The following is a 16,208-nucleotide window of genomic DNA, read 5'->3' on the forward strand; positions in this document are numbered from 1 at the left end:
ATCTGAATGAACATAAGACATCTTTATATGCCCCTGGCAGGCTGGGAGATTGAGTCCAGCAGGGATTTTGCTCACAGCAATGGACTGGGTGATCTGTGAATAATGAACACTCTAGTAGCTGGTAGTCAGAAGGCAGTACAGCATAATAAAAGATTGATCATAAGCCAGGCATAGATTCAAATTTCAGTTTGAACAATTACTAGATGTGATCTTAACATGTGTCACAGAGCCTCAGTTTACTCATATAATCCCTCAGATAATAGGGAACCATTGGGAGTTTAAATAAAATATGTGAAGTGTAAGGAAAGTGTTAACATAGCAGGTCTGGTTGTTCAGTCCCTGCATGTCTTCAAGGGAGTCTGGAACCTTTGGGCCAACCCCTGGGAACATGGGCTCAGAATGTTCTTATGTTAATGGTTGATAATTACGTTGTGTGCACCTGGAGCAATGGACCATGCTATATCAGCTTGTCTGGATTACTTTGCACGAACATCAATATACATGATGTGCGTTTCGTTTCATTGTTGGGATCCTGAGTTTCAGTTGCCATGGCTGGTCATATAGCATGATGTCCCCATGTGGCTGGCTCTCAATAAAAGCCCCAAACCCAGAGATTTGAACAGACTTCCCTGGGCAGAAACATTTTGCATGTCCATGTAGATTGCTGCTAGAGAGAAAGCACATCCTGTGTGGCCCCACATGGGGAAGTACTTGAAAGTTCGTGCCTGACCTCTCTGGATTTCTTCTGATATATGTTTTTCCTGTTGCTTTTGGTTTGTATAATTTTGCTTTACTAAACCTTAGCCATGAATATAACCTGTTATTGAGTTTTATGAGTCCCCTTGGTGAATCAGCAAACTTGAAGGTGACCTTAGGATCTGTGAGACATAAAGGGACTAGTACAGTACCTGAAAAATACTACATATTTAATATATGTTTGCTGCTGGCATTCAACTTGTGTCTGTTAGATGTTATATGGAACAAACCATACTCTACAAGAATATAGGCTGAGAATCTAAGACTTTGCCTGTTTTTTTCAACCACGCCCTTGTAAGAAAACAAGAATAATATTTTATCAATGGAGAAATTAGAGGATACATCTTCAAGATTCTCCCCTGGCCTCCCACCCCTGCTGATTCAGAGGGGGTAGGTACCATGTAGGAAAAATATATAAAAGAGCAGACCTCCAACTGGAATCTTTTAAGAGTGCATACCAGGAAAAACTCTTTTACCATTTTGAAGGATGACAAAAAGAATGGAAAGCCTTGTTGAGAGTTATAAAGATTAGAACACTTAGACTAATATCATGATGCTCCAGGTGTGGATACTGCAGGCTGGATCTTCATGTTAAGTAGCAACCACTAGAGGCAATGGTGTTAGAAGTGGTTGGTTATCAGGAATTTTCCCAACTCAGCCAGAACCAGGCACCCAGAATATCTTAGTTTGTTCAGGTGGCTATAGCAAAATACCATAAACTGGGTGGCTTATAAACAACAGAAACTTCTTGCTCACAATTCTGGAGGCTGGGAAGTCCAAGATCAAGATACCACCAGATTCAGTGTCTGGCAAGAGCCAGCTCTACAGTTCATAGACAGAGTTTTTTGACTGGGTCCTCACATAGTGGAAGGAGTGAACTCCAATCTCTTCAGCCCTTTATAAGGGCACTAATCTCATTCATGAGGGCTCCACCCTCATGACCTAATTATCTCCCAAAGGCCCCACCTCCTGATACTAGCACATAGGGGATTAGGTTTCAAAACATGAATTTAGGGGGAACATAAATATTCAGTCCATAGCACAGAGTTATTTCCAAGAAGCACTGGGCACTACAGAAAAAGAGACAGTTTTAAACTGTGAGAACTGCACATAAACATTAAAAACTAAACTTAATTGGATTGGGACTTCAGTTGAGAGCTAATCCAAGGAAAGGTGGAGTCCAGGGTACCCATCTTGCAATTCCTTTCTAGGTTTATGTGTGTGTGTGTATGTTTGTGGTTCCCATACAAGTGACCAGATCTAAGTAAGATACATCAAAAGAGCATTTTGCACTAAAATACAATGACACTTACAACAATGATTCGTGATGGCATGCATTTAATTTCTGTTTTTTAAATAAATTGTCTCCAAGATGGATAGGGCTAATCTCCAGTAGTGATCACAAGTGGATTTTCCCTCTATTAGTGTCTTAAAAGATGATGAGCATAAAATAGTTGGTATAAGTTTGCTCCTTCACAGTTGGATTTTATTTTTATTGAGCCCTTAGTTATTTGGAGTGCCTTTAAAGATGGCTTCATTTTGTCTCATATTGCAAATAATGGTTATCTCCCTGTCACTGTCATCATCACTGTTATATGTCATCATATCACTGTCGCTCATATTACCATGGTATGTATTGTCCCTGGAATCTACATTATGAAAGCACCCAGGAAAAGACTTCACTTTACTTGAAACAGGTAGGTTTTGTGCTTGTTTCTTCTTTGCCTCAGAAATATCATTGACCAATGGCTCAGAAATAGTTTTGCAAACAGGGTGTCTTTTCTCACAGCATTGACAGGTATTGGCTAATTGAGGCCTGGATAACAATGCTGCCTTGCCTACATTCGCTGACCTTTTAAGATGTCTGGGTGGCTTGGCCAATTTCTGTAGCCTAGATGACTTGGGTGGCAAGATTTGATTTCGTGGATAAGGTGGACACGGTGTCTTGGATGGAGCACTGGCTGGATATTGTAGGCTGGCTGGCTTACCTGCATTGAATGGATTGACTAGCTTAGGGGCATGGGATAGCTTATGTGATTTTTTTAGAGAGCATTTTCTGTATGACCTGAATAATTTTTTTGAGCCTGATGGTTTGGATGGCTTCTTTGGACTTGATGAACTGACTAACTGTTCTGTACTAGATGATATGGATGACTTTTCTGCACTCAAGGGCCTAGCTAAGCTGTCTATAGTGGATAGCATGGCTTGTTTTTCTGGACTGCACAGACTGGCTGTCTTGGATTCACTGAATGACATTTTGGATGACCTGGATTTCTTGGATGCTACACCTTCTTTCTTGACCCTGAAAGTATAGAAAATTTAGAGTATAACATCAGAAAGCATAGAATACTGTGTCAGCTTAGACCTTTGGTCTTTTTTGGGCTCTAGTAAGAAAACTGAACACAGTAAGAATTGGAGTATGGTGAAAGCCATGACTCATGTTACAGATATGAACTCATGTTGAATGCTTTTTCTTAAGAATATTTTACTAATTCAACCACATTAGATGACCATATAGCCTATATATGGAATGACACAAAGTTGTTTCAAATCTACTGGGGAGAGAGAGAGAGAGAGAGAGAGAGAGAGAGAGAGAGAGAGGGAAATATCTCATTCCAGAAATTAAATTTTTTATAAAAAAGTCACAAACTGATAACATGTCACAAGAAAATAAAAACCTCTTTATAACAAAGTCATTGTTTTCCTATCATATTTACAACATCAAGTTATCTATTCATGCATATTTAAATTCATAATATTCCTCTAAAACTAAAGGAACAGAGCACTGGTACCACATTTTTGTCACAAGTCCTTGGATTGGGAAATTTTTAGGGAACTAGTATATTAAGGCCAATCTGATTCTCCAATACAAAAGGTAGGAGCTGCGATCATGAGAATAACAACAGTGAATAATTTTTCAGAATATTAAATCTTAAAATGGCAGATTATCCAAAATGTTTTATTGTCTTTGGAAAACAGAGACCCAACTCCCTTTCTCTCTCTCTCTCTTTTCATTCTCCCATTCTTATTCAGATACTCCTGCCCTCTTCTCCTACCCTGAATTTATAATTAAATTAATAGCCTGGAGTTCAGCTGAACCCTGAATAGGAAACAGCCTTAGATAAAGTTGATAATATACTTGAGAATATTTAAGAGCCAATATAATTTAAGTGAAAGTATCCGCCCAAAAGAGGTTGGAAGCTTTTTAGAAATCTAAAGTTAACATTAAGTAACCTGAACAACAATGAAACTTCCATTATACGTATACACACACATGCCTTGTATTCTTAATTTAAAGATGTAAAACTTACATTCCTGCTATGGGGGCATCATCGCTCATACAATTAAAATGGAGGAAACAAAAACACGTAGAGACAAAGGCTACGATCATAACACCAGTTACGATAATGAGTAAATGTCTCCTAAAACTGTCCATTTTTGTCTCCATTGATTCCAAGGGCTTAGCTCCTGCAAAGAGATTGTATCATCAGAGAAGGTGTTAGGTAACCAAGTTTTCTTCCACTTTGATAGTGGTTTGTCATTATAGATCAAAATCAAAGCAATGATTTTTAAAGCCTGATAAACGTTCGACTGTTTTTTTTTTTCCCCCTCTATCAAGTCCCCAGCTACGGTCTAGAAGTCAAATCTGGGAAGCATCTCTGGCTAATCCAAACCATGACCTGGGTTACCCCTGAATCATGGCTTGCTCACTACATTATCTAGGGTTTTTTTTGGAGACAGAGTGTCACTCTGTTGCCCGGGCTAGAGTGAGTGCAGTGGCGTCAGCCTAGCTCACAGCAACCTCAAACTCCTGGGCTCAAGCGATCCTCCTGCCTCAGCCTCCCGAGTAGCTGGGACTACAGGCATGCACCACCATGCCAGGCTAATTTTTTCTATATATATATTTTTAGTTGGCCAGATAATTTCTTTCTATTTTTAGTAGAGACGGGGTCTCGCTCTTGCTCAGGCTGGCCTCGAACTCCTGACCTCGAGCGATCCACCCGCCTCGGCCTCCCAGAGTGCTAGGATTACAGGCGTGAGCCACTGCACTCAGCCATTATCTAGGTTTTTGAGTATGCGTATCTTTATGTCATGCTTGTGTGAGTGCACTTGAGTGTGTGAATGTGTGTGATGGGAAGGGGATGGGACAAGAATAAACTCTTGTTGAAAACCTACTATATGTTAAGTCCCATGCCAGATCCATTCATATAGTATTATCTAGTTTGGTTGGAGGGGGGGAGTTAGTGGATTGGGTGGGGAAGGACGGTGAAAGGGAACCATAATACTCTTTATGCTTGTATTTTGCTTGGGTTTTTCACACAAAAGTCAAAATATCAGCTACTGTTCCAGAAACTCTTGATGACCTACCTATGATAACACCAAAGTAGAGACAGATTTCTTAAACACAGCAAGCTTTTCTAGTTAAGGCTTGAATCCATAAATAGATCATAATTTATAAGTTTTAAGGTTAGGCACATACCTGTAGTAGTAGATACATCACTTTGGTTTGTATTTAAACAATTATTTGTCCAAATGGACAAAAGTAGGATACAAATAAAAAGATTCATCTCCAGGGCTTCATTCAAATGTTTCTTCTCCTAAGGTAACTACTGGCTTTTATACAGTTCAGTATGTTCTAGGGGTTTATGACATCATTATCAGTTTGTGTCACATTCTGACAACATAATTTCACCATGGGGAAGGATAACTGCTGGGGACAAATTTTATCAAATGATTTTTAATCATTTATTTCTCCTTCCTATCAAATTAAAAACAAGAAAATTGAGGCATTATTAATCAGAGAAGGAAGTATTTAGAGAAGGTAAGGGAAAATGGGATAGCTCCAGAAATAGAAGAACTATTTCTTCTTATTAAATGATAAGGAAACACTTTGTAGCCTATTATGGACTCAATGTTTGTGTTCTTCCAAAATTCATATGTTGAAATTTAATCCTGAATGTAATGGTACGTGGAGGTGGAGCCTTTGAGAGGTAATTAGGTCATGAGGATGGAACCTTCATGAATGGGATTAGTGCCCTTTTAGGAAGAGTCTTGAAAGCTAGCTCGTTCTTTATACCATGTGAGGATACAAGGAGAAGTCAGAAGTCTGCAGTCAGAAGAGGACTCTGACCAGAACCCAACAGTGCTGGCACCCTGGTATCAGACTTCTAGCTTCCAGAACTGTGAGAAATAAATTTCTGTTGTTTATAAGCCACCCAGTTTATGGCAATTTGTTATATCAGCCTGAAGAGACTAAGACAGAAATTGGTACCAAGAAGTGGAGTGCTGCTGTAACAAATACCTAAAAATGTGAAAGCAGCTTTAGAACAGGGTAGTGGGTGGAGGCTGGAAGAATTTTGGAAGTGCATGCTAGAAGCTGAGATTGTCATGAATGGACTTTTAAAATTTGATACAAAGCCAGCATGATGGTTCATGCCTGTAATCTCAGCATTTTGGGAGGCCACAGCAGGAGGATCATTTCAGGCCAGGAGTTCAAGTCCAGTCTAGGCAACATAGTGAGAACTGTCTCTACCAAAAATTAAAAATTAGCCCAGGCATGGTGGTGCCTCCCTGTAGTCCTAGCTACTTAGGAAGCTGAGACAGGCAAATCACTGGAGCTCAGGAGTTTGAAGCTGCAGTGAGCTGTGATTGTGCCGCTGCACACCAGCCTGGGTGACAGAGTGAGACCCTGTATCTAAAAAATTTTTTTAATTCAAAAATTGATACACAATAATAGTACATATTTATGGGATGCATGTGATATTTTGATACATGTATACAATGTATAATCAAATCAAAATAATTGGGATATTCATCACCTCAAACATTTATTGTTTTTTATTTAGAGGATTATAAATCTTTTGTTTCTTTATTTTGAAATATACAATAAATTATTAATAACTATAGGCCAGGCACGGTGGCTCACACCTGTAGTCCTAGCACTCTGGGAGGCCAAGGCGGGCGGATAGTTTGAGCTCAGGAGTTCGAGACCAGCCTGAGCAAGAGCGAGACCCCGTCTCTACTAAAAATAGAAAGAAATTATCTGGCCAACTAAAATATATATAGAAAAAATTAGCCAGGCATGGTGGCACATGCCTGTAGTCCCAGCTACCTGGGAGGCTGAGGCAGTAGGATCACTTAAGTAAGTCCAGGAGTTTGAGGTTGCTGTGAGCTAGGCGGATGCCATGGCACTCACTCTAGCCCGGGCAACAAAGCGAGACTCTGTCTCAAAAAAAAAAAAAAAACAAAACTATAGTCACCCTACTGTGCTATCAAACACTAGAACTTATTCATTCTATCTAACCATATGTTTGTACACATTAACTAACCTCTCTTCACCACTTCGCACCATTCCCAGCCTATTGTAACTACCATTCTTCGCTCTACCTCCATGAGATCAACTCTTTTAGCTCCCACACTTTAGTGTGAACATGCAATATTTGTCTTTCTGTGCTTGGCTTATTTTACTTAACATAATGTCCTCCAAGCTCATCCATGTTGCTGCAAATGACAAGATTCCATTTTTTATGGCGCAATAATATTCTATTATGTAAATATATACCCCATTTTTTTTTTACCAGTCACCCACTGATGGACACTTAGGTTGATTTCATATTTTGGCTGTTGGGAATAGTGCTATGACAAACATGGAATAGCAGATACCTCTTTGATATACTGATTTCCTTTCTTTTTTCTTTTTAAGATTTTATTTACTTATTTATTTTTTTGGAGACAGACTCTCACTCTGTTGCCCGCCCTGGCTAGAGTGCCGTGGCGTCAGCCTAGCTCACAGCAACCTCAAACTCCTGGGCTCAAGCAATCCTCCTGCCTCAGCCTCCCGAGTAGCTGGGACTACAGGCATGCACCACCATGCCCGGCTAATTTTTTCAATATATTTTTAGTTGCCTGGCTAATTTCTTTCTTTCCTTCCTTCTTTCCTTCCTTCCTTCCTTCCTTCCTTCCTTCCTTCCTTCCTTCCTTCCTTCCTTCCTTCCTTCTTTCTTTCCTTTCTTTTCTTTCTTTCTTTCTTTCTTTCTCTTTCTACTCTTTCTTTCTTCTTTCTTTCTTTCTTTCTTTCTTTCTTTCTTTCTTTCTTTCTTTCTTTCTTTCTTTCTTTCTTTCTTTCTTTCTTTCTTTCTTCTTTCTTCTTTCCTTTCTTTCGTTCTTTCTTTCTTTCTTTCTTCTTTCTTTCTTTCTCTTCTTTCTTCTTTCTTTCTTTCTTTCTCTTCTTCTTCTCTTCTCTTCTCTCTCTTTCTTTCTCTTCTTCTTCTTCTTTCTTTCTTCCTCCTTCCTTCTTCCTTCCTTCCTTCCTTCCTTCCTTCCTTCCTTCCTTCCTTCCTTTCCTTCCTTCCTTCCTTCCTTCCTTCCTTCCTTCCTTCCTTCCTTCCTTCCTTCCTTCCTTCCTTCCTTCCTTCCTTCCTTCCTTCCTTCCTTCCTTCCTTCCTTTCCTTTCTTCCTTCCTTCCTTCCTTCCTTCCTTCCTTCCTTCCTTCCTTCCTTCCTTCCTTCCTTTCCTTCCTTCCTTCCTTCCTTCCTTCCTTCCTTCCTTCCTTCCTTCCTTCCTTCCTTCCTTCCTTCCTTCCTTCCTTCCTTTTCTTTCTTTCTTTCTTCCTTTTCTTCTTTCTTTCTTTCTTTTTTTTTTTAGTAGGGACAGGGTCTCACTTTTGCTCAGCCTGGTCTCGAACTCCTGACCTCGAGCGATCCTCCTGCCTCAGCCTCCCAGAATGCTAGGATAACAGGTGTGAGCCACCGTGCCCGGCCTGATTTCCTTTCTTTTGTTTTTGTTTTTTTTGGTTTTTTCGGTTGGTACAAGAAACATATTTTAATCCAGCCCTGGTGAGGAGAGGATGCTGTAGTAGAAATTTAAGGAAATTTAACAGCATCACTGCAGTGGTCATTTAATGTTTGTTTTGGCTAGAACAGAGTGAATGACAGACTGGTGATAGGGAAAGTATAAGAAGCTTTTCTTTTTGTCATTTTGCTTTGTTTTGTTTTAATTTAAAACATAAAGGGGTACAAATGTTTTTCTTACATGGATACCTTGTATAATGCTTAAGTCAGGGCTTTTGGTGTGCACATCACCAGAATAAGGTTCATTGTACCCAATAGGTATGTTTGTATCTCTCATCCTGCTTCCCACCCTCCCTCTTCTTGGTTTCCAATGTCCTTTACATCTTTGTGCCTGTGTATACTGATCATTTAGCTCCCACTTATTAGTGAGAACATGTGGTGTTTGGTTTTCCATTCCTGAGATACTTCACTGAGGACAATTGTCTCCAGTTCCATCCAAGTTCCTGCAAATGAACTTGCAGGAACTATTTCATTCCTTTTTATAGCTGAGTAGTACTGCATGGTACCTACATATACCACATTTTCTTTATCCATTCGTGAATTGATGGGCACTTAGGTTAATTCCACATCTTTGCAATTGTGAATTGTGCTATGATAAACATTTGAGTGCAGAGGTCTTTTTGATAAAATGATTTCTTTTCCTTTAGGTAGATATCCAGCAGTAGGATTGCTGGATCAAATGGTTGGTCTACATTTATTTCTTTGAGGAATCCCCATACCATTTTCCATAGACATTGTACTAATTTGGAGTCCTACCAACAGTGTGTAAGTGTACCTTTCTCTCTGTGTCCATGTGTTTTGACTTTTTAATAACGTCCATTCTGATAGGCGTAAGGTGGTATCTCATTGTAGTTTTAATTTGCATTTCCCTGATGTTTAGTGATTTGAGCGTTTTTTCATATGTTTCTTGGCTATTTGTCTCTCTGCTTTTGAAAAAATTCTTTTCATGTCTTTTGCCCACTTTTTTTTTTTCTTTTCTTTTTTTTTTTTTGAGACAGAGTCTTACTCTGTTGCCTGGGCTAGAGTGCTGTGGCGCCAGCCTAGCTCACAGCAACCTCAAATTCCTGGGCTCAAGCAATCTTCATGGCTCAGCCTCCTGAGTAGCTGGGACTACAGGAGTATGCCACCATGCCCAGCTAATTTTTTTCTATTTTTAGTGGAGATGGGGTTTTGCTCTTGCTCAGGCTGGTCTCAAACTCCTGAGTTCCAGCAATCCTCTCACCACAGCCTCCCAGAGGGCTAGGATTACAAGCGTGCCCAGTGTTTTGCCCACTTCTTGATGGAGTTTGTTTGTTTTTTTTTCTTGCTAATTTGTTTGAGTTTTTTGTAGATTCTGGATATTAGTCCTTTGTTGGTATAGTTTGCAAATATATTCTCCCTTTCTGAAGGTTGTCTATTCACTCTGTTGAATTTGCTTTGTTGTGCAGAAGCTTTTTAATTTAATTAAGCCCTAGGCTGGGGGTGGTGGCTCACGCCTGTAATCCTAGCACTCTGGGAGGCCAAGGCGCATGGATCACTCGAGGTCAGGAGTTCGAGACCAGCCTGAGCAAGAGCAAGACCCCGTCTGTACTAAAAATAGAAAGAAATGATATGGACATCTAAAAATATACATAGAAAAAATTAGCTGGGCATGGTGGCACATGTCTGTAGTCCCAGCTACTAGGGAGGCTGAGGCAGAAGTATCACTTGAGCCCAGGAGTTTGAGGTTGCCGTGAGCTAGGCTGACGCCACAACACTCTAGCCCAGGCAACAGAGTAAGATTCTGTCTCCCAAAAAAAAAAAAAAAAAAAAAAAAACAATTAATTAAGTTCTATTTGTTTATTTGTGTTGTTGCTGTATTTGCCTTTGGGGTCTTAGTCAAAATTCTTTACCTAGGCCAATATCTAGAAGAGTTTTTCCTATGATTTCTTCTAGAATTTTTATAGTTTCATGCCTTACATTGAAGTCTTTTATCCATCTTGAATTAATTTTGTATATAGTGAGAGATAGGGGTCTTCTGCATGTGGCTATCCAATTATCCCAGCACCATTTATTGAATAGGGCATCCTTTCCCCAATGTATGATGTTGTCTGCTTTGTTGAAGATTAGCTGGTCATAACTATATGGTTTCATTTCTGGGTCCTCTATTCTGCTCCATTGGTCTATGTGTCTATGTTTATACCTGTACCATGCTGTTTTGGTTATTATAACCTTGTAGTATAATTTGAAGTCAGGAAATGTGATGCCTCCAGATTTATTGCTTTTGCTTAAGATTGCTTTGGCTATTCGGGCTCCTTAGGGGGCAGGAAAGAATGTGATAGAACATCACCCCCCTTCAAGGTGGATAGAAATGCAGATCAAAAGGTGGGAATCTTGTACAGACCTAATCAAGACAGGGGTAAGCATGGGGATGGGGGTGTTGGGGAAAAGAATTTGAAGATTTTCCATCTGATGGTTTCTATTTCTCAATAAATTAAGAGTGGAAGTCGTTCTTTAAAAGGAAGGTTCGAAATAGATGCTGTGGAGAATTGAAGCTATATAATGCAGTTATGTTTGGGAACTTTGCCCTTTCTCTGGATTATGAGAAAAATATGTTTCCCTTTAATGATAAAGCTATTTTTATGGTAGTTGACGTGTTCATTAAGTTAAAAATTAATCATCATAATGAATACTACTTGAGAAGCAGATGTTAATTAGGGCTTCTCCATAACAGAATATTCAATTTGCTGAAGAGTTTTCCCTAACAACCATATTCTGTCAATATGTGATGCACGGACCAGTACATACTGTTCAAGGGGCTGACTCATCTCAGAGCTCTGAAGCCTGGGCCCCTACAGCAGAGAAATCATGAAACTCTTTGCTTAGTACATGCTCCAGTCTCCCTTTGTTCAGGCTATACTCTGCCTGCCCTAGTTTCTGTATCACATATGAAGAGGGCAACTTACTTGTAGGAAATTTCCTCTGGAGAGATGTGTGTGGTTACAGGGTTCTGTGGCAATGGGGAAAGCACAGTCCAATCCCTCAAATGGACTGGCTCTTTCAATTTTGTGTTGTATTGCCATGAATTTCTAGTAAGTCATTCTCAAATATTTATTGACAGCTTCCTATGTGCCATTGGGGTTTCAGCGGTAGAGATGATTGAGTGGGTGAAAACAGACATTAAACTAAAACAAGCAGTGATAGATGTTATAAAGGTTCTAGGAGAACCAAGAATAATAGGTTTGATCTCATCAAGAGGGGCGCAGAAACCTTCCCTGAGGAAGCAATATGGGGTCTGAGTTCTGAAAGAAGAGTAGGAGTGAATTATGAGAAAAGGAAAGAGAAAAATGTTCTAAGTGGAGGAGGCACACGTGCAGAGGTACTGTGGTAGAAGGAAGAGTGGTAAGTTGGATAAACCAGGCTAGAGAAGTTTGGGCCTTGTAGGTCAAGTTAAAAACACTGGAATTTATTCTAAGAATAGTGGGGAATAATAGCGTTTTTAGCTAGGGAGTGACATGATAAGATCTCTGTTTTAGAAAATACACTCTGGGTGTGGTATGGGAAATAGGTTTGAGAGGCACAAGTGGAAGAAAGCATAATAGCAAGACAATTAAAAGGCTATTACAGTGGATGAAGTGAGAGAGCGTGGTGGCTTGAAGTAAGGTGGTAGGTGAAGATGGAAAAAAAAATGGACTAATTTGAGAAGTATTTTGATGGTTGAATGAATAGGATTTGATAATGGGTGGGATATGGGGCATGAGGGGAAGAGAGGTAGCAAGGATAATGAAACTGAGCTGGGACGACTCTGAGGGGCCTACCAGGGGCCCCTAAAGCATGGAAATAAAGGAAAATCTTGAGTTCCTTCAGGGAAGTCAGGACACCTGGCTAGCCTTGAAAAGAGAATGGGCAACGTGATGAGAACAATGACCCTCTAAGTGAGACAGAGTCCTGAGGTGTTTTGGTTCCCTATGGGAACCTAAAAGATGGCATCTTAACATATGCCCTTGAGTTGTTTTTCAGAAATCCTCACCAGAAGGAAAATACAGATATGAGGGAATTGAGGAATTGAACTCTGGTCACCATTCTTTGTTCTAAATTTCCCCGAGGGGCCTGTCACAGCAATTTTAACATTCCTTTCTGGTAATCCAAGAATCTCTGAATCTACCTATGCTCACCCGACTTCAGGATATCCCGCCTTTTTGGGCTAGACCAATGTATAACCTCTATGTATTGATTTGCAATTTTCCTTACCTGAAATGTACCCCTCCCTTTAAAAACTTGTAAGCCATCGGGGAGCCTGAGTTTTAAGTGTTAGCTGCTTGTTCTCCTTTTGTGGCACCCTGTAAATTTAGCCTCTTTCTGGCACTGCAACTCTCAAGCTTCAGTGTTTGGCTTGGCGGTGCTGGGCTAGTGGACCCCAGTTTGGTTTGATAACAAAAATTCATTCATTCAACAAAAAAAGTGTTGAGTGTCTATTATGTGACAGGAAGCTGTGTATTACACAATGAATATATATATATATTTTTTGAGACAGAGTCTCGCTCTGTTGCCTGGTAGAGTGCCGTGGTGTCAGCCTAGCTCACAGCAACCTCAAACTCCTGGGCTTAAGTGATCCTCCTGCCTCAGCCTCCTAAGTAGCTGGGACTATAGGCATATGCCACTACACCTGGCTAATTTTTTATATTTTTAGTTGTCTGGCCAAATTTCTTTCTATTTTTCAGTAGAGACAGGGGTCTCACTCTTGCTCAGGCTGGTCTCGAACTCCTGAGCTCAAGCATTCCTCCCGCCTCGGCCTCCCAGAGTGCTAGGATTACAGGCGTGAGCCACCGCGCCCTGCCGCAATCAATCTTCTAATAGACATAGTCCCTGCCTTCAGTGAGTTCAAAATCTAATGGAAGAGACAGACATGTACATAACAATCACTAGGCAGTGTGGGTGTGTATTGTCAGGCGGGCTGTGGTGTTCTCACAGGGTATGCACCACCACAGAAAAGGAGTATCTATTTAGAACGGCAACACCTGGAGGAGATGACTTAATTGAGTTGAGTTGGGATTTTTGTTTTGTTTAATATGAGTAGGACTTCCTTGAACCCAAAAAGGAGGGAAAGGACATTGCATTGCAGACAGAGAAGTCAATATGTGGAAAGCATGGTAGAGGGAACTTCATTTCCATATGACCAAAATGAACAATGTCCAGGGCTGCAGGTGGAGGCGGGGGTGGATTTGGAAATAAGGCTAGAGTGGGTCAGCAGGGACCAGAGTATGAAAGGCGTGTGTGCTAAAGGCCTTTCTTTAAGTCTATCTCCTCACCTCTAAAATGAATAGAAAAGAGATGAAAGAACATGCCCTATAAAAGTTGCAGCCTTTGAAATGCAGTTGGGGCCATTGGAATAGAACAAAATTAAATATTCATTGGAAAATACAAGTTACTTTTACCCTGAAGCTCTAAACAATCTTGCTCCTCAAATATCTTTTAACTGTATAAAGATCAGAACATGTTATTTTATTGCTTTTTGAATAAACTGCTTTTTATTTTTTTATTTTTTTAGATTTTTTAAATTTCAGCATATTATGGGAGTACAAAAGTTTAGGTTATGCATATTACCCTTGTCCCCCCTTTTCCCCCCCAAATCAGAGCTTCAAACTGCTTTTTAAAATTTGAGCAGGGCTTATAAAGTGAAAAAATGTATCTGTAGAGTTTTTTAAAGATCAGGTTTTTTCCCCCTAGTGATGGATAAATGATAGACAAATATCTTAAAGCCAATATTCCAGAAATAGCTTCCAAATTAATTTGAACATTAACTTCATATTCACAACAGATACAGAAACATTTTTATTTTGGCTTTAACATAGACTTGTATGATTTTATTTCATTTGCAAGTTTACATGACAGGCATGTTAGTAATTATTCATTTCACTCAGAAATTCTGGGGTAGAATTTTGATTAAAACTGTGCATCATAGATGCACTATAAAGATGCACGTTTCTTGCTTCATATTTGTTCTTGTTATTGTTGTTGTACTTGCCAGGGGACTAGACTGAGGCCCAGTGAGGCATTTGCCTCTAGCACAAAATTTAAGGGGTGCCCCAAAACTCAGTAATCAAGATAAATAGTATTTAATGCAATATTTAAGGAATAAAAATTAATGCAAAAAAAATCCATGATGAACAAAATAGCAAACATTTTAAATAAAGAGAGGATCTGATCCTGCACTTGCATGACCTGTCTCACTCCCCTCACTGTAATCCCAGCTTTGTGTCATCCTTGTCCACTTTAAAAAGCAAAGGGGTAGGGTTCAAGGACTTAGCATAGAGCTTCTAAACAGGGCTGTGTTCCCAAGACCCCTAGAAATCTCACTAGGTCATTTGGCCCAGGGAGCTACTCCTGGGTCCCTTTGATCATTCTCAATGGAGAATGCCTACTCCTGGTTTCTCTTGCCTTGGATTTCCAGAGTTGACCCTTTGCCACTTTTCTGATTTCTCCCACTATATCTGACTGCCTTGCTCCCAATGTGTGGCCGGCACCATTCCTATAGGAATTGATAGTACCCAAGCTCCTCCAGCACCCACACAGTGAGTTTGAGCCTTTGCCCTCTTCCAGGCGAGAGGGAGGAACAGCCTTTCTGGGATTGCCGCCTCATGGCTCTCTACTGCCCTCTTCTGGGCCTCAATTGACAGTACAATTCCACCTCAGGCCTTTGACTTTTTTCCCATTAGATTTTTTTAATTAAACAATAATATATATGCTTTATAAAAATTTCAAATCACACAGAGGTATTTCAAATTTCCTTTATCCTTTGAGTTCTTCTGAACCTTTTAAAATTGTTTTAAATGTTCGTTACCCACAGCCTGCCAAGATGCTTGAAATCTTCATCTTTATTTTTTAATAGCATTTTAAAATTGCATAAGTAATATTTTAATCTATTCTCATTATAAAAAGTACAAAAAACCCCAGACATATACAGAATAAAGAGTTATAGACGCTTTTCCTTTACCACCCCCTCTACTCCTATTCTGGAGATAATGACTCAAAAGTTTGATGTGCATCTCTCAGATCTCTTTTTATACATTTACATATATAGCTATGTACATGATGCACACACATACTGCACATAAATAAGATCATTCTGTAAGTATTGGTTTTCAGGGTTTTAAAAATCACACATCTGTTTGTATGCCAATGTTCATAGCAGCGTTATTCATAATAGCCAATAGGTGGAAACAACCCAAATATCCATAGATGGATGAATGGATAAACAAAATGTGGTATATACATACAATGAACATTATTCAGCCTTAAAAAGGAAGGGAGTTCTAATACATAATACAATATGAGTCAACTTTGAGGACATTATACTAAAATATAAGCCATATATTATATGATTCAATATATGAGGTACTTAGAGTAGTCAAATTCATAGAGACAAAAAGCAGAATGGTGGTTACCAGGGGATGGGCAGAGTGGGGAATGAAAAGTCATTGTTTAATTGGTACAGAGTTTCAGTTTGGGATGATGGAAATGTTTTGGATATGGAGGTGATGGTTGTACAACAATGTGAATATATTAATACTTAGTACCACTGAACTGAACACTGAAAAAGGGTTACAATGATAAATTTCATGTTATATTATATATATATGTCAC

General features: G+C 39.6%; 1 protein-coding gene across 1 annotated transcript; it reads right to left on the minus strand.

Moving 5' to 3' along the window:
- Window positions 1–2,259: 2,259 nt before the first annotated feature.
- CXHXorf66 (chromosome X CXorf66 homolog) lies at window positions 2,260–5,324 on the minus strand. Its single transcript, XM_045537850.1, has 3 exons — window positions 5,237–5,324; window positions 4,068–4,224; window positions 2,260–3,058 (listed from the first exon to the last, which is right to left on the minus strand). The coding sequence occupies exons 1-3, from the start codon at window positions 5,322–5,324 to the stop codon at window positions 2,260–2,262; spliced, it is 1,044 nt and encodes a 347-aa protein (XP_045393806.1).
- Window positions 5,325–16,208: the final 10,884 nt, after the last annotated feature.

This window comes from Lemur catta, chromosome X, assembly GCF_020740605.2.
Source record: "Lemur catta isolate mLemCat1 chromosome X, mLemCat1.pri, whole genome shotgun sequence".
In the NCBI taxonomy this organism is placed as follows: Eukaryota; Metazoa; Chordata; class Mammalia; order Primates; family Lemuridae; genus Lemur; species Lemur catta.